At 46.6% G+C, this 20,562-nt stretch overlaps 2 protein-coding genes across 2 annotated transcripts in view; one reads left to right on the forward strand and one right to left on the reverse strand.

Annotated features, from left to right (window-relative positions):
• RSRC1 (arginine and serine rich coiled-coil 1) overlaps positions 1-18,620 on the reverse strand; it is a 99,774-nt gene extending 81,154 nt beyond the window's left edge. The window contains exons 1-4 of the mRNA XM_042042167.1: positions 18,544-18,620; positions 17,964-18,008; positions 17,426-17,620; positions 15,381-15,506 (exon numbers count right to left, since the gene is read on the reverse strand). Coding sequence (XP_041898101.1) covers positions 15,381-15,506; positions 17,426-17,613 — 314 coding nt within the window. The 5' untranslated portion in view covers positions 17,614-17,620; positions 17,964-18,008; positions 18,544-18,620. The remainder of the gene's footprint in view (positions 1-15,380; positions 15,507-17,425; positions 17,621-17,963; positions 18,009-18,543) is intronic.
• A 1,409-nt stretch (positions 18,621-20,029) lies between these two features.
• Positions 20,030-20,562, forward strand: part of SHOX2 (short stature homeobox 2) — a 7,070-nt gene continuing 6,537 nt past the window's right edge. Inside the window, exon 1 of the mRNA XM_042042399.1 lies at positions 20,030-20,558. Coding sequence (XP_041898333.1) covers positions 20,418-20,558 — 141 coding nt within the window. The 5' untranslated portion in view covers positions 20,030-20,417. The remainder of the gene's footprint in view (positions 20,559-20,562) is intronic.

Raw genomic sequence — 20,562 nt, forward strand, 5'->3', positions numbered from 1 at the left:
ACCAATGCCAGAAACACGGTGAGCTCCCTTCATGGGAGATCAGCAACCGGGGGAGAAGAACCGACAGCAGAAACACAGCAAGTTCCCTTCATGGGAGATCAACAGTGGGGGAGAAGAACCGACAGCAGAAACACGGCGAGTTCCCTTCATGGGAGATCAACAATGGGGGGAGGAGAACCAACGGCAGAAACACAGCGAGTTCCCTTCATGGGAGATCAACAGTAGGGGAGAAGAACCAACAGCAGAAACACAGCAAGTTCCCTTCACCTGAGCTGCCAGCAGGGCTGGGCTCAGAACTGGCTTCTCCCGGAATTCAGGCCCAGCTCCCTGCCTGAGGAACGGGCGATGGAAGAGAAGCCGACCAGGCCCTGCCAGCTGCAGGAGCACCTCAGTGAACACTTCATGGCAAACTGAAACCAAAAATAGACCTTACTGAGTGTTACCTGAGAGATAAATCATGGGTTAATTAAACTGCTGGGAGATAAACCATTTATTTCCCTTGTCAATCTGTGTGAAGACTCTTTCCTAAAATTCAACCTCAAGTTAAGATCATCTGGTAAGAACACATCTGATTTTACATGACATGGATTTCCCTCACATCTTCTTACAAGTGTATCCCAAAGCAGGACCTTTCTCCAACCTTGTATTCCTGTAGCCATGCCATGACAGACCAGAAAAAACCTGGAATCTAACCCTAATAATCTTTAGGGAATAAAACACTAAAGAAACAGAAGTTAATACAGAAATTGGTACATTTTCCTGGCTATTAAATAAACAGTCAAAAGTCCCTCCCATTCCTTGTCCCTTCTCATTCAAAGCAGTCTTGGAGTTCAAGGGCATAAATCCCACATACACCTAAAGAGATGTGTGCAGTACCCAGCTGCAGGTACATTAGATAGAAACTTCCATACAAAACCAAAGTTAAGGTTGATAAGGGAAGTAAATATTATTCCAATAATCTGAAAACAAAACAAAAAAAGGCACAAATGAGCTGAGAATAGACAACTTGTCTTCTGCTCATACAAGAAGTTTAAAACCACGAGGTGAGGCAAAAGCAAAACAATTGTTGATTTGCCACACAAAGATCCCAGCAAGAAAATTCCTTCCTCTCCCAACCAAATCCCAGAACTGTCACTGCTTAGGCTGAGGAAAGAGCAACCAGGAAAAAACGAGCTGAATGGAAGCTTAAAAGGTGCAATCCTGGAGGAAAGGCATGTTACATCTTCTCAAAAAAAAGGGAAAACTGGAATTCTACAGGAACAAATGAATAACATATTCTATTAGCAAGCAGATCCACCAGACCTTGTAATTAATTCATACAAACACGTGTGCTTATTCCATTCTCCATACAGCTGGAATCTATTTGAAAAAACAAAGGTCCAGCTTTCTTGCAGGACCCTGGATAAACACACCAGGTTATTCCTTTCTGCCTCATGCAGGCATTAGTGACTCTGCATCTGCCCTGCCAGGAAGACCTGGATGTATCCCAGAGCCATGGAAAAGGCTCCAACTCATTTTCCAGATGGAATCACAAGCCAGGTAATTATTTGTTGTAAATTTGACAACACCTCTGATATTATGGTAAAATGTTAAGGGACAGACAGAAGAGATTTTTCAGGTTGAGGTTTTCCACTTCCCTTGAGCCTCAGCTCAAATTAATTACAGGTAAACACTGCTCCTCTGTCTGCCTGTGACAAACCCAGGATTTCAGGTTTTGTGATCATAAAACCTCCAAAGCTAAGGCCACAGTGATGGTCTGAGCTTAAGGACTCTAATGTTTGTGTGTCCTTACACCCCCAAACTGAGATTAGACAGCTGAATGGAATTACCTAAGCAGATGTTTGAAATCAGCTTACACACCAGGACACTACCTGCTCTCAGAAACTGCAAAAAAAACCCCCCAAAAATCACAATTTAGGTCATGCAGCACCATCTCTGGCAACTGAGCTGTCAAAGTGCCACCAGCACAGAGCCAAAATTGAAACAACAGGGGGAAAAAAAAAAATCTGAATATTTCTCATTCTTCAACACTGCAACACCATTTAAAAGGCAAAAAAAAAAGACAGGATTAAGGCATTTCCTAGAAATAAATACCTAATTTGGAAGACTGGGAATATTGAGACTGACTGGATTCATAATGACCACAAAGAACATACTGGAAATAACACCTGGCTGAAAAGCTGTGGCTCTACTTTTTCCTAAGTAAAACAAATGAACCCATTCTCTGTAGTCACAACTGAAAAAAAAAGGCAATTTTTTTTGTTAATTCAGTGGCAACCAGACAGGTTGAGGTTTAAATCTTACGAGATGTAAAAATTCAGGTATTCCACTGTGCTTTTTACCACCATAGGTTTTTGATAAATACAGAAAGATTTTTAGAATATCACCTTGTTTTCCCAAACTAAAAGCAAAACAAACTTAACATTTTTAATGAAAATTGCTGTAACTGAACTTCAAAAATTAAGTCATAAAAAGGCTTTAGATACACAAAAATAGCAAAAATGTATCACACCATCCACTCAAAATCTTGTGGAGGGACAATACAAAGAGTTTGGATATTTTATGTCTATTTTCCAGTGCACTCTCTATAAATGCAGAGATAATTTTCTCATTTCCCTGCAAGTTGGATGCACCTCCCTTTAATATTTTGCACGTAACAAACACAGAGTGGAGAGAGGAAAGCAGGGTCTGTTTTTAATATTCTCCTGCATGAAAACTGAACAGCTCCATTCCTGGAGACTGCTGAGGAGCACGGAGCTGCCACCTTTATCAGCCCCAAAATCTCCTTTACTGGGAGTTATCACCTCTAACCCTGTCCTGCCCCCCCCAAAGGCCAACTCTTACAGCTAATTAAAAACTCCATGGGAGGACAGGGAAGAAACGCTGAAAATTTCATTTGCTATTTTAAAAATCAGTGTTTTCATCATGGAATGTGCATGTATACTGTAAAATAAATCACACCAGAAAGAGAAACAACAAAATCTGGATTGTTAAGAAAAAAAAATACATAAAGCAACAGAAGTACTTAATTATTATATTTCAAAATGTGTTCTGACTGTTCTGATCAACTGATGATGCTGAGCACAAACTGGTTGGTGTCAGTGCCAATAAAAATGGGTAATAAAGGTGAATTATGATGTGATTTCTACATACCTATGCTTTGTTTAAAAAAGAGTCTCATGGAACTTTCTTCTAAGCTCTGCTTTTTGTTTACAACACGAAAGAACCTCACAAAGCCACAGCTAACCCAGGAAACAGCGACAGCCCAGCATCACTCAGGTTCCTGACTCTGCAACAGCAGCTCTTATGTCCCACACTCATCTCATTTCCAGACCTGAAGGCAAGAATTAAAATGAAAACTGAATTATTTCCATCACTGAGAATATTACCCAAATCAGACAGCTCAGGAATTGCAAAAATAAACCAGTACCTGCTGTGTCACTCAAAACCTTCCACAATTCTGTCCCCACAACTCTGGGAAGATTCACACCACCATGGTGTTAATTAACACAATTAGTACCATCCTGGGGATGTTGGAGGGGAGGGAATAGACTATAATAGGATTTTAGAACTGAAATATGTAACTTATACTGAGTTAATATCCTAAGCAAGGGAGACTCGCCTGCCACCCCTCCAGCACCTTCCAGGAGTCACTGATGTCCCCAGGTGTTACTGCTGTGTGTACTTTTTTCTTTTTTACTGATGTATTTTTCATGTTTCTCTAACTTTTTCTCCCTCACACTTACAGGTTCCTGCTGCTGCTCAAGCTCCAGCTCTCTGGGAGTTCTGTTCTGGATACTCCTCGATGCTGCAGAGGGCAGAGAGCTCCATCCCGCCTGGCACTTTCCTGCTCCCCAAAACCCAAGGTCCACTGACTGACCACAGGCCACTGGGATGCCACCATTCCCTGGATGAGCTCAAATCATTCCCAGCAATCCATTCCACTCCCCAGCTGGGACACACCACAAACTCCATGGCTTTGGTTCCCAACCTCCAGCTCCAGCCCCGCGATCGGATCCTCTTGCTGTGAGTGATGCTCTGAATAAGGCCAAGACTTCACCAGATGATTCAGAGAATTCCATCTCTTTGATTTGGCTGAAGCAAGGGAGCTTAATTAACCCATAATTCAGGTATTTTAGAGTCACCAGAATGCTCCAGATCTGACTTTATCCTGCTGCCTGATCTGTAACAATCACATTTCCAACATTCCTTTCAGCCAAGGGGTGAGGAACAACTCATCCTCACCCCCCTCATTGTCACCCTCTGAGGAAGTGGGTACCATTTGCACTGAAAGTCTAATTTACTTTAATTTAACTACCCAGTTTCCAGATTATTAGATATATATATATATCTAATATATATATATAAGATATATATATATATTCCAGATTATATAGATATAATTAAAACTGTGGTTTCACTCTAAAATGCATTTCCTAGTTCTGATAAGCTACAGAGCAATTTCCATCACCACACATTTCTTGGGACTCCATAAAATAAAATTCGCAATGAATAAGAAGGGGTATTTGTATTTTACATCATTTTTCTGTATTGAATATTTGCTTACAAAGTGATCTAAAAACTACCTTCAGAGAAGTCTCAAAATTAAACCTGTTTTTAAAAAATTGAAACAATTCTGCAGTTTTCCTTAAGGATTTGTTTCTGCTTTAGTTTAAGTTGCCACAATTAATTTGCTTTAATCCTTTATCTGTTATTTGAAGTAATATCTGTTATTTGAATCAGTATCTGTTACTTGAACTAATATCTCCTGAAATCAATGACATTTTGGTTGTTTTTTTAATGAATAACTCTTTTCGATCAACCTTACACTTCAACCATAATAATTGTTTGGGTTATGCATTAATATGAAATTACTCAACCCCCATTTTTGGTGGCCACAATGGCAATGCTGACCTTTCTTTTATCAGGCTGCAATTTGCTCGCAGTGTTTCCCTAAGCTGCACGAGTGGCTCCTGTAGGCTCACAGCACCCTGCAGATGGTTGTGATTACATCCAGCAGGACCACACGCTCCCGGAGAACTTTCCCAGGCACTTCCTAATGGGATGTCACGTTAAATCCTACATGGGGAGATAAAATCACTCCAGCCTGATTCCACCATCTCCAAGCAGGGCATTTGGAGAGGGGAGCCACAAGATCTCCAGTGGAATTATTGGTGGCAGCACTGCACTAACCCGACACGGGGACTGGGGACAAGCGGGGTTATTCCCGCTGCCGGGTGGTGTCCTTGGGTGTCAGAGCAGTCAACATCCTGGGAACGGATGTCCCAAACTGCCAAACACTGGGAAGCAGCAGGATTTGCCTGCTCCTGGATTCCTCTCTCACTGCTCAGTGCCTAAAATTCCTCGGAGATGCCCTGAAAAGCCCTGCAGTGCTGTCCCGGAGTAGAAACTTCCACTCAGGAATCAACCGGGAGCAAAGGAGCTGCTGGTGGTGAAATGCTGGGAGCTGGTTAAGGGAACAAATGACTGAAGAAAGGTGCTGCAGCTGAACACGAGGCACTGCACTGAAGTTGCTAAAAGGGGCTCTGGGAAGAAGGTTTGGACTCCTGGGAAGCTGATGCGCCGTAAGAAGGGCCGGCGATGAAAGCGCGCCCGGCCCGACAGAAATCCAAACACAGCGACAGACACAATTATTTTACTAATTGCTAATGAATACAGTCAAGTGGCTTCAAAAAGCCAAACTTTGCTTGGACTACTTCAGGTTTTGACCTCTGCAGGAGCAAATGCATTTCAAACTGGAGCCCACCAAAACTGATTAACGGCGCCAGCCAAGGCCAGCGTGGAGCGGGAGCTTTTTTCCATCTATCACATGGCCCCAAGGATAGTTAAATGAACCTTAAAATGGCTACAAACAGCTCAATGACTACACAGAGTCCTGCCAATTAGAAATAATTAGGCAGTCATTTTGGTGGTAAGTCTTTTTAAGTGCATACATAATGATGCAATGATGCTTATTAGCAAGCTCATACGAGCTCTGCTCAAACAGCCTGGAATAATTATGCAACTATCACAAAGCCTTGCACATCTCTGTACTTCACCTTAATGCATTTAAAAATCCACTTCATTACCTCCAGTAATTAATCCTCCATTAATTGCAGGAAAAGCCCAGTTTACCGTGCTTCGTTTCTAATTATCTTATAAATAGTTATGGTTCTAATTAATGTGTTCATTAAGCTGAATATCTTTCTCAAAGCCATGCTCAGAGCAAAGGTTCTGCTTTTGAGAGAAAAAGCCTAACTAGCCATAAGGTGAGGCCATTTTGGTTGTATTTGCTTTTATTTTAGTATATTCAACCTCCTAATTGGCATTTAAAATCTAATTTGGAAGAACTTCAAGAAGACTATATAGGAGAAAGATAGGAAAAGACTTTTTTTTTTTTTAACCCATTCTCCAATCAAGAAGCTCAGAGCTTTAACAGGAAAACTTTTATCATCTCTTTTTGATATGGACTGGGAACAGATTTTCAGTGCTGTGCCACAGATTAATTTAAATTCTATCACAATTCAGTTTATCCCTGCCTGTTTCCATAGAGGAGAACCAAAAACTATGGAAGAAAAACAGATACCTAAGAGTTTATACAAAATTAAAAATAACAAACCCATACTGCTGGCCTTGCCTTCATTTCTGGGCTATAAATCCGTGGCACAGAATTACAGCAAGAACTTACATCAGTTATTGGAGCTGAGCACAATCTGAGCCTCTCAATTCATTGAGAGGTTGCCTTCACTTGCCTCTCATCAAGAGATATGGATATGATCCAATAAAAAACACAACTGGAGAATATCTTACAATAATGTCTGTGGGTAAGGAAACTCCCTACTGAACACATTTCCCAGGATTTTGGGGCTTTGCATGTAAGAATTTTGCAGAAAACTTAAGATTCAAAATAAAATTCTACAAGTGTACAATCAAAATATTTGAATTATAGTTAAAATGATGATAGAGATAACAAATTCCCATCTCTTCCTAGGTTTTAGGTTTTTTTAAATACACATTATATATTTAAATACACCTGTCTTCAGTTACACCACACAAAACCAAATCCAAGTTTTCCCATATTTTTAGTAGCGTGACCACATATTTAACATTAAATATTTTGTTCAGTTACTCACACTCTGTTTCAACAGCAGAAGCACAAAAACTCTGTGCATGCTTGCAATTATCAAAGTTCTTTTGGGAACCTTTCCTTCCTAGAACATCCCAGCTCGGGAAGATCTGGAATCACAGAAGTCAAGCGCAGCTTTGCCATGGCTCCGACAGGGCCACGGTCTGATGCCAATTAAGCTGCATCAGGAGCAGATGAGGAGTTATCAGCTCTACATCTTGCTCTGGCACTCCTGGGAGCCTCAGTGCTTTGCCCTGGAAACTGGGAAAACCCCCAGAAACTCTGGAGTTGAGATGTGAGAGGAGAAGAAGCAGCAACACAAAGGATGAAGGGACAGCCAGGGAGTGTCAGGGTACCTCGATTTTAATCAGCTTAATCCAGCACGAGCTCACTGCCAAAGCACACACTGGGAATGGTACCAACACTGACTGGGAGCTGCCTGACTGGATCTCAAAGGAAAATTGGTTTTCATGGGATAACACTTGTCACAAAGGCACCCAAACCCTGCCTGCAGCAGGGACTGCCCTGCTCTCACACAGCAACCTCCTGCTAAGGAGCAATGCCTGGAATCCTGCAAAAAGCTGAGAGCAAAGAATTCCAGGGCATGGACGCTGGTTTATAGGGAATCACAGAATGGTTTGGGTTGGGAGGGACCTTAAAGCTCATCCAGTGCCATGGGCAGGGGCACCTTCCACTGTCCCAGGCTGCTCCAAGCCCCAACATCCAGCCTGGCCCTGGGCACTGCCAGGGATCCAGGGGCCTCCCCACCCTCCCAGCCTCCCAGCCAGGAATTCCTTCCCAATAGCCCATCTAACCCTGCCCTCTGGCAGTGGGAAGCCATTCCCCCTTGCTCTATCACTCCATGCCCAACACACCCTTTCCATATCACTTTTTTGGCAGAAATCCACATTTTTTGCCTGCATCATTTTAAGCAGATTCTGTTCCTGCCATACATTATTAGAATTAGAAAAAGTGAAAGATGGGAATAAAAAGTAAATTTTTACTACTAAATTCTACTGTTTTGTGTTTCACAGTGGGAAAATCACTCCTAGAAATGAACCCTGGAAAGAGCAACAATTTACAGAGCAAAGAGGGTCTTGGATTACCAGGGCATCCTTAAGACATCTGCTTGTGCAGGGCTGCCTCGAGAAACCTGAGCTCTGCAGCAAAGAAATAACAGATTCTATTTCATGGCCAGAGCTTTGGTAGCAGAGGAAAAAAAGAGGATTAAAAAAAAAAACAAACTTAAAATACATGGTGGTTTAGAATGCAGACACACAGAAATCAAAAAGGCAATTCCCCACTAAGGGGAGGCGTATTTTTCTTGCCTTCTTGAGTACCTTTTCCAAACAGAAAACTGAAGCATTAAAAAACCCAACAACCTGCAAGTGCACCTTCTTCCAAAGGGAGGAATAAAAGGTTCTAGAGAAATAAGCAGCTCTACTTTAAACACACAGTGTGTACATAACACCTGGGCTGCACAGAAAACCAACTTTACGTGTAATTAGACTCGAGCCTGAGCTCTAAATGAACAGCACTTATGCATTCAGAGCTTTTTTTTTTATGGCTTTTTTTTGGTTTTATACCAATGAAAGGCATCAAAGTAACTGTCACTCGCAGCTCTGTGGCCTTATTGATAACTGGAGGGCCCTTGGCGTTGCCTTGTGAAGTTTAATTTCCCAAAGTGGTCAATTAGGGCTGGGCAATGAGCTCGGCAGTGGTTGGTGCTCCAGGATATCTCCACTGCTCCTTCTCCACCTCTGTGCCTTTCCTGTGCAGCCACGTACACAAACTGCTCATTTCTCTTGGAAAAAAATCAGTTATTACAACAAAATGAAGAGCTACTTTTAGAGGCTGTTGCTGATACAACCTGGAATGCAACAAGATCCTAAATAAAAACTGCAGGGTTGGATTTCTTGTGGGAAAAGTAAACATGAGCTGACATTACCACCAGCAGGAAAACTACAGATCACACTCAGTAATGTAAATTCCACCTTCCTGCCCCAAGCTTTCATTTGAAGCTTCATGAAAGAAATGCTGCAATATCTTAATTAAATCTATTTGCTAATGGACCAAAGGCTTCAAACTTCCACAGCAGTAAAAAAAGAGAGGAGCATGTAATATTTCCACTGATTCCTTACATAATTGCACCTGAGTGGGTTAACTTGGGAAACAAGGACAGCAGCAGATCAATGCTTGAAAGGAATAGGAACTCCAGTGGCTACAACCAGGCAAAAAATTAAGCAATCGTAAGAATTAATTACAAGGATAAAATTATAGAGGCATGGAATGGCTTGGGTTGGAATTTCAAAAGCAATGTTCTAATTAAACAGCACTGCTTGGCTTCTGATAGGACTCCTGTCTGCTTCTCTTTGGAAAATTCTTCCAAGGGAGGTATTTCCAAAGGATTTTCCTAGATGAAGAGCTGCTCAGCCCTGTCCCTGTGTGCCCAACCCTGGTGTGGGCAGCTCAGGTCATTCCTGGTGTCCTGCAGCAGCAAAAGGGCCCCGGGTGTCCCTGCCTGTCCCAGTCCCATTGCTCTGAGTCAGTCCTGCTGCTCCTACCCAAACTCCACTTTCACCTCCTCCCAGCACACAAAGCTGGTGGATGGGCAGTCCAGAAACCTTCCCTTTGTCCCTGAGCTGTTCCTTTTCCCTGGAACAGCCAACATCACCTGTGCCAACGCTCAGTCCTGCAGCCAGACCTCTGCCCTCACCTGGAACAGCACCAGCTTTAATCCACACAGCTGCATCACCCTGAAATTCACACCTTAACACCCTTAAAAATCACTCTTCAACTCCACACAACTACAAGGGATCTTTGCCCACTACTGGAGACATTCCATTCCTTTTTTTTTTAATCACTCCCTACTCCACACCCTCCTGTTCCTCCATAAACTCTCCAGCAAATTCACCAGGCCCATCACAATTTTACTCTCTGTCTGTCTGCTGTCCACTCAAAACATCCATACCTTTTATTTTCCTCTCTCCTAAAAAGCTTTCTTTTCCTTTTAGGCCAATGCTGTTTGAAGAGGTTTCTCCTGAAGTTGTTCACAATTAAGCCCCTGCTCTGTAATCCATGGAAAGCTCTCTACCAGTGTGTGCCAAGCAGGACAGACAGACACAGCTGTAAATAAAAGGCTGTTCTGAACAAAATCACTACAGATTGTGTCTTGATCCAACAGTTCTTATCAGCTGTGAGGTCTGATAGGCCAGGTTTTAATGTGGAAGGGCTCCAGCACATTAATCCACACTAAAATAATACATTGTATGGAAAAAAGGAGATTAACTGAAGACAGGTCCGAGTAACACAAATACAAAAGCAGTCAGTGATAATATCTTTTAAAAGTCCTACAAACTGTGCAGCACCAACCCTTCTCTAAAATATACCAAAGCAGTGGTCTGGGTTTTTTAAAGCAGATATTAAAAAAAGGAAATTCTCAAAGATTAAAAAAAAAATAAAAAATCAGTGGGGTTTTACTTCCAGCTATTGAATGCTCCTTTTCACACTGCACTTGAGGACCCTCTTTCTAAATATTACAAAATTAACTGCTAAACACAAAGAATTCTGCCAGGCTGGGAGGGTTGAACCCAGGTTAATTCCAGTGCACACTGCTGGGATAATGGCCGCTGCTTTTGCATCCCCAAACCTGAGCCTATTCCAAAGCCAGCCCCGAGCAGCAGCTCCCCTGCCCTGGACTGCAATAAACTGCAGACATTTCAATAGTAAATTAATTACACTGGAGGAATGGTAAAGAAATAAGATGTAAAACCTGATCAAACACCTCCTTCAGCCACACTCCCAAGGATCAGGTCTCCAGGCAGGATTACTTTCCATATAATCTCTTTTCTTCTTCAGTATGTATGGATGTACTTGCTGGTTTTGTGTCAATTTTGAAGTGCATTAAAGGTATTTTAAGGCAGCAGTTTGCAGTTTAACATAACAGGAGAAGCCAAAGACACTTGGCAGACAACAAAGCAAACTTGCATATTCAAAGGCAATTCCAGTGGAATACTCTCTAATCACGGGATTGGGTGAAATCAGGGAATAAAGGTCAACATTTTTTGGTTAATTCTATTTAAAGCTCCATGAATTAGAAGATTTGTGCTGCAAGTTCTGCTGCAAAGTATTTTATATATGATTAACTTGCAGAACAATCGCAGTGGAAACTCTCCAAATATTCCCAGGACTCCATCCACCCCGGAATTCTGCGGGAGCCGAGCTCCTGCACGGCACAGCAGCAGAATATTCTAATAAGAACTCTCCTAATCTTCACCCAGCAATAATTTCAAGATGATATTATTATTCTCATTTCCTTGAATAATATCCATACTCCAGGGCCATTTTCCTTCTCATATTCAATATCGGGCATGCTCCTATCAAGATTCCTTTCTTCATATCCTGTCACGGTATCAATCACTGCCTCCTGTCCACTCAATCCACTTTTGATTTATCAGCCGCCGTCTTTCTGGACTCCATAACTCGACCCAAACCATTTTAGCAAGACAGTGACAAATAACACCCAGGATCACATCAACCTGTTCCACTTAGTAAACTAAGGAACAGGAACTGTGACATCCCTCCATAAGTATTCCCTGCTATTCCCCAGCCTGATGTATATTAATGAGGAGCTGCTATTTGAAATGCTCCTTCCACATCAGCATCTAATACGATCAAATTAGGAAATGGGATGATTTATTAAATTCTGTGGAGCTGAAATATTCCTTTCCAGCTCTGGATGTGTGGTTGCAGAGCTGGGAGCTGTTGCTTCCAATTTTTCCACAGGAGGATGTGCCTGCGCTTCACAGACGAATTATTGGCTTTAAAAAGATTGCAAGGAGGCGAAATGTTATTAAGCAAATGCTCAGTAAAACAAACTAAATCGGTTTTAAAATTCCTAATTTAATGTAAATCTTGGTTGTTTCTGCTGAAATTCAGTTTGTGATCTTATTAAGTCGTATTTGCATTGTACTCCCTCGCTGTAGGACAGCTTGGAATTTATAGCATTACTGGGAAGCTCCACTTTTTTGACTTTAAAAATTCATCTAAAACAGAATAGTTATAACATGCACAAGTTTCCTTATCCTCTCAAATAAAACACAACCGTTTCTGGGAAGCTCCACTTTTTTAACTCCAGAAATGCATCTAAAACAAAGTAGTGATAATAATGCACGAGTTTCTTCATCCTCTCCAATAAAGTACAGGCAATACTGGGGAGCCCCACTTTTTTCACCCTAAAACTGCATCTAAAATAAAATAGTCAACATATGCACAAGTTCCTTTAGCTTCTCAAATGAAACACAACCATTACTGGGAAGCTGCACTTTTTTCACTCTAAAAATGCATCTAAAATAAAATAATCATAATATGCACAAGTTTCCTTATCTGCTCAAATAAGGCACAAAAAATCAGTTTAGGTTACAAACAACACCTATTTAAAATATCTTACATGTGTCATTACAAAAATCCAACTTTTCAAAACAAAACTTGATCTATCTCAGTGTTTTGCACTGCTGGAGATCTGTAAATCACCTGCTCAAATAAAACACCTCTGTTAGAGAAGTTATTTAAAAAATACATTACTTTTAACAACACCTTCACTACCCTGAGAAACAAATTGAGAGCTGGTAAGGGACTGTGGGAAGAAAAGATGGTAGAGGATCCAGAATCTGTGCCACCTGCATGATTTATACCAAAAACAATTCCAGGGATTTAAAGAGACCATGTAACAGACCTTAACTTCCAACATGAAGGTAATTTTCTAGAGTCAGACTCACAGTAAATAAAATGAAATTTTAAAATGGCATTTGCTCAGCTCCTAACTGGGATAATCCCCTGCAGGTGCAGCAGGAGGGTTACAAACACAGGGCTGATCTTCCCTTTCCTGCTACTTTCCAGGTGGGGCAGCAGCTTTTCCTCCCTCCCCTGGCCATCCAGAAGTTGGAGATCACCAGGAATATTTCTCTGGATAATACATTCCTTACTGCAGGAACACAAGGGGCTGCCTGAGTTACTCTGGGTCCTTTCATTAATTATTTACAAGTGGTTTCTCCACGTGAAAAGTCACAGGAAAGTAAGTTGTCCCACCCTGAACAAAAAAAATTGGGAATTACAGACGGAATTCATGAAAATTCCATGTCAGCACCACAAATACACACATTTCCCAAGACAAACACTGTCTGTGCATTTACCAGCTTTGAGTGGACTTTCCTTGTCCACTTGCCTTTTTAATCCATTCCCACTTCTGGGATCCACAGGCTGCCCCAGCTCCATTCCTCATCCATAGGAACCATCTCCTTTGGTACCCCTGGGCCCTGGCAGCTCCTCCCTTCCCTCCTCCACACCTGCCCCAGGTCATGCACGGGAAGAGACAGAGAACCCCAGTCCTGAATCACCTTTTCCCAGCATTTTTATTTTTAGGTTTACTTTTTCTACCCCTCCATCACATTCCTTCTTTCCCCCATGATCTCTTCCTTCTGAGGAATCCTAAAGTCCTTGGAAAGCTGGTGAGCCCTTGGATTGAGTGACTTTGAGGCAGACAAGGGATTATTTGGCATCACTGCAAGAGCTCAGCACTGACAACCAGGGCAAGCACAGGCCCCAAGAAGCAGCTTTGTGCTAAACCAAGGTTTAACTCCCCAAAATCAGATTAATCCACAGCTGCTCAGTGAAACATTACCAGCAGACCTGGAAAAATTACAATAAAGGATGGAATGTGTCCTGCTGGGCTTGATTTTAAGCTTTTGGACTCTTCTGGGATCATTTAGGGTGCTATTTATCAGTATTTTCCCTCAGTGTGTGTGAATAGGACCAGCATTTAAAGGAATGGGCAGCTCTCCCCCTCTAGTGCTGCACAGCTGATGCATAAAGGATTTGATACATAAAATACCTGATACATAACATACCTGATACACATATTTTCTAGCCATAGCCATGTTTTTCAAGTTTTTAGGTGCCTAATTTCCATATATTGTAACCATGATTAAAATCAAACCCCTATAGAAAAGATGACCACTAGAGCATAGGTAGTGAGATCCGCAATTTCTATTTATTCTATATTATTTTATGGCCATTAAACCATAGCTAATGGGAACTGGAATTTGTATTTATTATAATAAAATCCCATTTCCTAACACTGAATATGTGATATGCTGAAAAACCTTCATTTTCACCTCATTCTTCTGACATTTCTGGGGGTTCAAACTGATTTTCTTAGGGGAAAAAGTGGATATTCACAGATTATCTGTACAGCTCCGATAGGGAGGACACTCCAAGAGAGGTCAGGCTGTTTAAATAATCAAATTTCTTCTACAAAGGCACCGCAGCAAGAAAGGGTCTAGGCAACTCTTCCAATGAACAGCTGGGAATAAGTCATGGCACAGCACAAATAAGAGAAAGGGGAATATTCACATCTTCCACCAACAATTTTTCAACATTTAGAGGCAACAGCTCTCCTGGTTTGGATTTGGAAATCACAGGTTTAACAAATTCTTAGTGCAGGCACACAAAATCACCTGGCTGAAGATTTGTAAATACACACCCAAACAGCTTTGACCTGCCTGATGCACTCAACAATTAATTTAAAACCACTAGAAAATGCTAATGGCAAACCTGGTATCCAGGATAAACTTCAGTTAAACTTCTTAATTAAAAACACACACAAACACAACTTGAGCTTCTTTTAATTAAAGAAGAAAAGCAGATTTTATAATACCTTTTGCAACTTCTCATTAGGATTTAAATATTTAAATTGTGAAATACTTGTTTGTCCCAAACCAACATGTGCAAAAATTCACTGAAGACATCCTTAAATATTAATAAAGGATTGCATATCTAAATACTCATCCTTTTCCAAGAGAAACACAGATGAGAAACTCAGTTTATTCTGAACTTCAGGGAGCAAGTGTTATGTGTGGGAGTTAGGGAAAGCAGGAAGCAAAAAACATCCACAAGATATTTCCAAATGATTCTATGAAGCCAAGAGACCCTATTAATGTTTTTTTCTTGTTTGAATCAAATGCAAAATAAATAGCTTATCTTCAAAATTGTTTCACCAGGGTAACTGAAACATACATTTAGTGCATGCAAAGCACTCCAGAGATCCCAAACTAGGAAGTTTCAAGGGATGTGTGGTTTAGACCATCACTTGCAGCCATTATTTCCATTTATTCCAAGCTCAGTAATTATGTCAGGGCTTCACAGGAATGTTTTCACAGCAGAAATAACACTGCTTTTTCCTGGGCAAGAGCCTTACCTCCTTGTTCTACTTTTTGACCTGGACCTTTGCGACCTGTAGGATTTGCCTCTGCCCCTGGAGCGGCTCCGGCTGCGCTTCCTCCTGGAGCCGTAGGAAGAGCTGCTGCTGGATCTGTGTCTGCGCCTGCAACAGAGCCAGGGGTGAGCGTGGCACTCACCAAAACCTTAAACAGGGACAAACCCCTAACAATTCCTGAGAAAACGTCTACAAACCTGGGGGGAGGGTTGTAGGGTGCTCCAGAAGCCTCAACTCCTACTATTCCCCTGTAACAAGTAGCTCACATTCCCATGGACACTGCTGCCCTAAGGAGACGATCCTCCAAAATCCCCAGCCCAGGCAAGAAAGGGAAGCGGCCTGGGGCTTTCTTTAAGTACAATTAGTAATCAGTGTTAATTTATTTCATTTGAGTTCATTTAAGGGCAGTGCCCTCCTGAGTCCAATCAGGAATCAAAAGGGTATCTTCCTTTCCCCTCCCTCCCAGTTTTGTTTATTCAAAGAATAAATTCTTACACACCAAGGAGAAAGGTGGAAGAAATCATACTAAATCCAAAACTGGGAGGGGGGAGATGTTCCAAATCTTCATTTGGAACATTTCCTCTCCATCTCCCCAATAGTTAACTAATTAACAGTTACAATCCCCCCTATTTTTGACCTTTACATGTGATTAATATTAAAATGTAACACCAAGGAAACACTCCTGGAATTCAGGATGTGCTCAGAGATTATCCAGCATAAGGGAAAGGGGCTGCAGGAGATGGAGTACTGGAAAATACAGGTTAACTGCTGAAGAACAGGGCTGCACCTGGAAAGGGAATGTGATGTTCCTGCTAGATGAAGGACAGGAATTCTAGAAACTGCTGCCTTTGATTCCTGAGGGTCAGGGATAAATCCAGGGGGACCCCAGCGTGGTACATGGACTGAACTGCCAGGAGCAAATGCCCTACTCCAAGGGCAAAGCCAAGACCCTAAGAGCAGAGCCCTGGCCCTTTCCTTGATGCAGTTTAAGTGCACTGGTCTCCATCCAGCCCCCAGTCCCCCTCTGGTTTCCCTGGGGGCTGGCCATGCCTGCGCTGGGCTAACGGGATTCAGACTGCACACGGCTGGGATCACAGCCCAGGGCACCCTGCGCTGGCCCTCAGGGAGGATGGAGATCCTCAGCAGCACAAAGGGCTGGGAATAAATCCCTGAGGAAGCCCCCACAAGTACCCAACTGGTCCCTCCTCGCCACACCCTGCAGCCACTACAGGAAGGTTTGTCAGGAGCATTTCCTACAGGATTTACAGGGCAGCTGGACACCAGGAGAGTTTTCCAGCTCCACTTCCTAATAAATTCACCACCACAAGCCAGACTGAGACAACCAGGATGGGGCCACAGAGCTGCTCCAGGGCTGGAGCCCCTCTGCTCTGGAGCCAGGCTGGGAGAGCTGGGGGTGCTCACCTGGAGAGGAGACGGATCCAGGGAGAGCTCAGAGCCCCCTCCAGGGCCTAAAGGGTCTCCAGGAGAGCTGGAGAGGGACTGGGGACAAGGGATGGAGGGACAGGACACAGGGAATGGCTTCCCAGTGCCAGAGGGCAGGGATGGATGGGAGATTGGGAAGGAATTGTTCCCTGGGAGGGTGGGCAGGCCCTGGCACAGGGTGCCCAGAGCAGCTGCCCCTGGCTGCCCCTGGATCCCTGGCAGTGCCCAAGGCCAGGCTGGACATTGGGGCTGGGAGCAGCCTGGGATAGGGGAAGGTGTCCCTGCTGGGAGAAGAAAGGAAGAGCTATTTCAGCTGGCTGGGGTTTCTCTGGTTTGAAGCACAAGTTACCTTTGGGTCTGCACGTGCCCTGCTCTACTGCTCCTGTGGGGGGAAGGAGGTGTGGGTATTTCTGGTCACAGTGGTGGGTTTAGGCTTTTATTTTGATGGAAATGAAAACATTCTCACACCTTCCAAGGTTCAGAACAATCTGTGCTACAAAATTCCAACCCATGGGATTCAAACACTTCCAGCTTTCTGCCGTAATATAAAAGAGCTCAGTTTCTAAAAACTCCTCCAAATGCACCTTTTCTCATAGGAATGGGTCCAAGACTGGAGATCCCGAGACCGCGACCTCGACCTGGATTTCCTCCCCGATTTTTTCCGGCTGTAGGTCCTGCTGTCCGAGGAGCTGCTGGAGGAGGAGCGCCTGCGGTGCTTCTTCTTCCTCCTGCTCCTGCTCTCCTCCTCCGTGTCCGAGGAGCGGCGGCCCATCTTCAATCTGCACAAAACCCAAACATTCCCAGCTGTGAGAAGGGCTCGTGTCTGCATTGTGCTGGTTTATATTTATATCAAAATACGTGTGTCCCTCTCCTCCTGTCCCTGTTCGCTGGGAGCAGAGCCCGACCCCCCCCGGCTGCCCCCTCCTGTCAGGGACTTGTGCAGAGCCACAAGGTCCCCCCTGAGCCTCCTTTGCTCCAGCCTGAGCCCCTTCCCAGCTCCCTCAGCCGCTCCTGGGGCTCCAGCCCCTTCCCAGCTCCGTTCCCTTCCCTGCTCCTCCTCTTCCCAGCACAGACGGGTTCAACTTGTTCATTTTCTCCAGCCAAACTTTTACCCTTCCTCACACTTTTGGCCACCGAGGCAGCACCTCCTGATCCACCGGGGAGAGCCTGGGAGCAGAACAAAGGACAAATTCACCATTAAGGACACAGAAATCCCTCCCTCCCAAGGACCGCCTGGAGCCAGGGCCGGGGAGCCGCAGCAAGCACGAGTCAGGACTGAAGGGAACACCCTCCTGGAAAACGGCACGTCCTGAACACGGCATCTGCCGCCAGGAGAATTCCCGGACTGTCCCAGCAGCGCAGTGCGGACCGGGACAGGCCCCGAGCACCGGGATTTCACAGCAGAAATAACACTGCTCGCTCGCTGCCCGCAGGAACAGCAGCTCCACGCACTCCGTCCCACGGAGCCCGCGCATCCCGGCTGCTCGGCACCTCCCGGGGGGCCGGGACACCCCCGCGCGGGGCTCCACGTGCGCGGCCGGCGCTGCCCCGCGCACAGCCCGCACCGGAGGCCGCGCGGCCGCTGGGCACACCCGGCCCCGGCAGCGGCCGCCGATCCCCGCCTGCCGTGCCCTGGGGGCCGGTCCCGCCGTGTCCCCGTGTCCCCCTGTCCCCGTGTCCCCCTGTCCCCCTGTCCCCGTACCTGCGGCGCCTCCGCGGCCCCGGTTCGAGCCCAGCGCCTTCCGGGGCGGCGGGCAGGCAGCGCCAATCCACCGCCGAGCGCGGCCAGGCGGCCACAGCGAGCGCCGAGCCATGGATGCGGCGCGCCGGCGAACGCCCACGCGGGACGGGCGGGGGCCGGGGCCGGGCCGGGGCCGGGGTCCCGCTGCCCACGGGGGGATGCAGAGCCCACGGAGCCCGTCTGCACCGTGCCCAACACGGTGACCAACGCGATGACCCACGGGCGCACGGCGTGACACGCCGCGGGTGTCGGGCAGGAGGGGAGCGTGGGTGATTCCGGGGTCGGGGTCCCGCTGCCCAGGGGGGCGCAGAGCCCACGGAGCGCTGTCTGCACCGTGGCCAACACGGCGACCAACGCGGCGACCCACGGGCACAGCGCGTGTCCCGCCGCGCTCCGTGTCCCGCCGCGGGTGACGGGGACCGCGCGGGGACGGCGGCACGGAGGGGATTTCGTTCCGTCTCGAAGAGTTAAAGGAGGGTCGGTGTTTTATGGCACCGAGAGCCGCCCCCGCGGGCGGAGGGACAGCTCTCCACGCGCGGCGTGGGCACCGCGGCCGTGCCCGCGGGACGGAGCGCGCCGGGCGCGGCTGGGCACGGACCGAGCGGGGACCCGCCGGGCAACGACCAGAAATATGACAGAACGATTTAATCACTTCACTTAATTCGATTTTTCACCGAATTTGATTCGTTTAACGCGAGCTCCCGAGCACGCGCTCCCCGCCACGGGAATCGCGAAACGCGCGTGGGGGTAAACGAAATGTCAGGGCGGAGGGGCTGATGAGGGTCACCCACCGGGTCGGCAGCCGCGGCGGGGTCGGTCACACCGAATCCCCCGGTGCCCGATGTCCCTGGGATCGAGAACGCCCCGCGCGGGCCCTGGAGCGGAGGGACCGGGGCTCGCTCCTGTCGCGGCGGGGTCGCGTGTGAGCGGCTCTGAATAAACGCTAATGCCACCCCCGGTACCGAACCTGCCCCGGTAAATAACCGCTCCGTTATGTGAAGTCATCGCCCCAAAGGTCAATGAAAAATCGATACACAGGCAAGAGTTAAACAATTCTGAATAATTTATTAGAATTTAGCAAAGGTGGAAGAGAGGCGAGTTCCGTCAACAGAACTGCTCCGTGATGGGATTTAAAAAAAACAAAGGGAAAACAATATTAGCAATATTGGCGTGTTTGGCTCTAATCTGACGCCTCGATGCGCGCCCGCTCCTGACGCGGCCGCGTTTCTCTCTGTCAATTATCCCCTCGTTTATTCGGGGGATTCGGGCGCCCACGGAGGAACTTTTGCGGCTCCCGCGGGGCCGCTGCCGCGGCGGGGCCGCTCCGGTTCGCTGTGCCCGCGGGCTGCGGGGCTGACCCGACCCACGCGGGGCGGTGCGCGGAGCCTGCGCGCCCCCCGCCGCCCCCCCGCGCGTCCCGGTGGCCACTCCCCCGCCGCCCCGGCCCCTCTCCGCGTCGCGCTCGCCCGGGACCTCGCACACGGTCCCGCGCCTAATTAAATTAATTAGGGCGCAGCGCGCGGCGGGCGGGCGGTGCCGTGGCCGCAGTGCCCCGCGGCGGGCGGGCGACCGGCAAGGACGGGAGGAAGGAAGGGAGGAAGGAAGGGGTCCATTCAGAGCTCCGAGGGGAGGTAATTCGCCGGGAACAAGGGGCCGGCTTTGCAAAGTATAAATAGTGCCACTTCAATCGCGGCGTCGCTATCAGACCCCGGGAGCCCTGCACGTCGGGCGGCACGGCCCGGCCCGGCTCGGCTCGGCACGGCCCGGGGCGCCGCCGCCACCTCCCCGCCCCGTGGATGCCCGCCCGGGGAGCCGGGGCAGCGCGCCCCTGAGCCATGGAGGAGCTGACGGCGTTTGTCTCCAAGTCGTTTGATCCCAAAGCCAAGGAGAAGAAGGAGCTCATCACCTACCGCGAGGTGCTGGAGAGCGGGCCCCTGCGCGGCGGCGGCGGCCCGCGGGAGCCCGGCGGGGCGGCGGCGG

The sequence above is a fragment of the Corvus kubaryi genome, unplaced genomic scaffold (genome assembly GCF_017639235.1).
Source record: "Corvus kubaryi isolate FWS band 111438036 unplaced genomic scaffold, C.kubaryi_AGA036_p1.0 37397, whole genome shotgun sequence".
In the NCBI taxonomy this organism is placed as follows: Eukaryota; Metazoa; Chordata; class Aves; order Passeriformes; family Corvidae; genus Corvus; species Corvus kubaryi.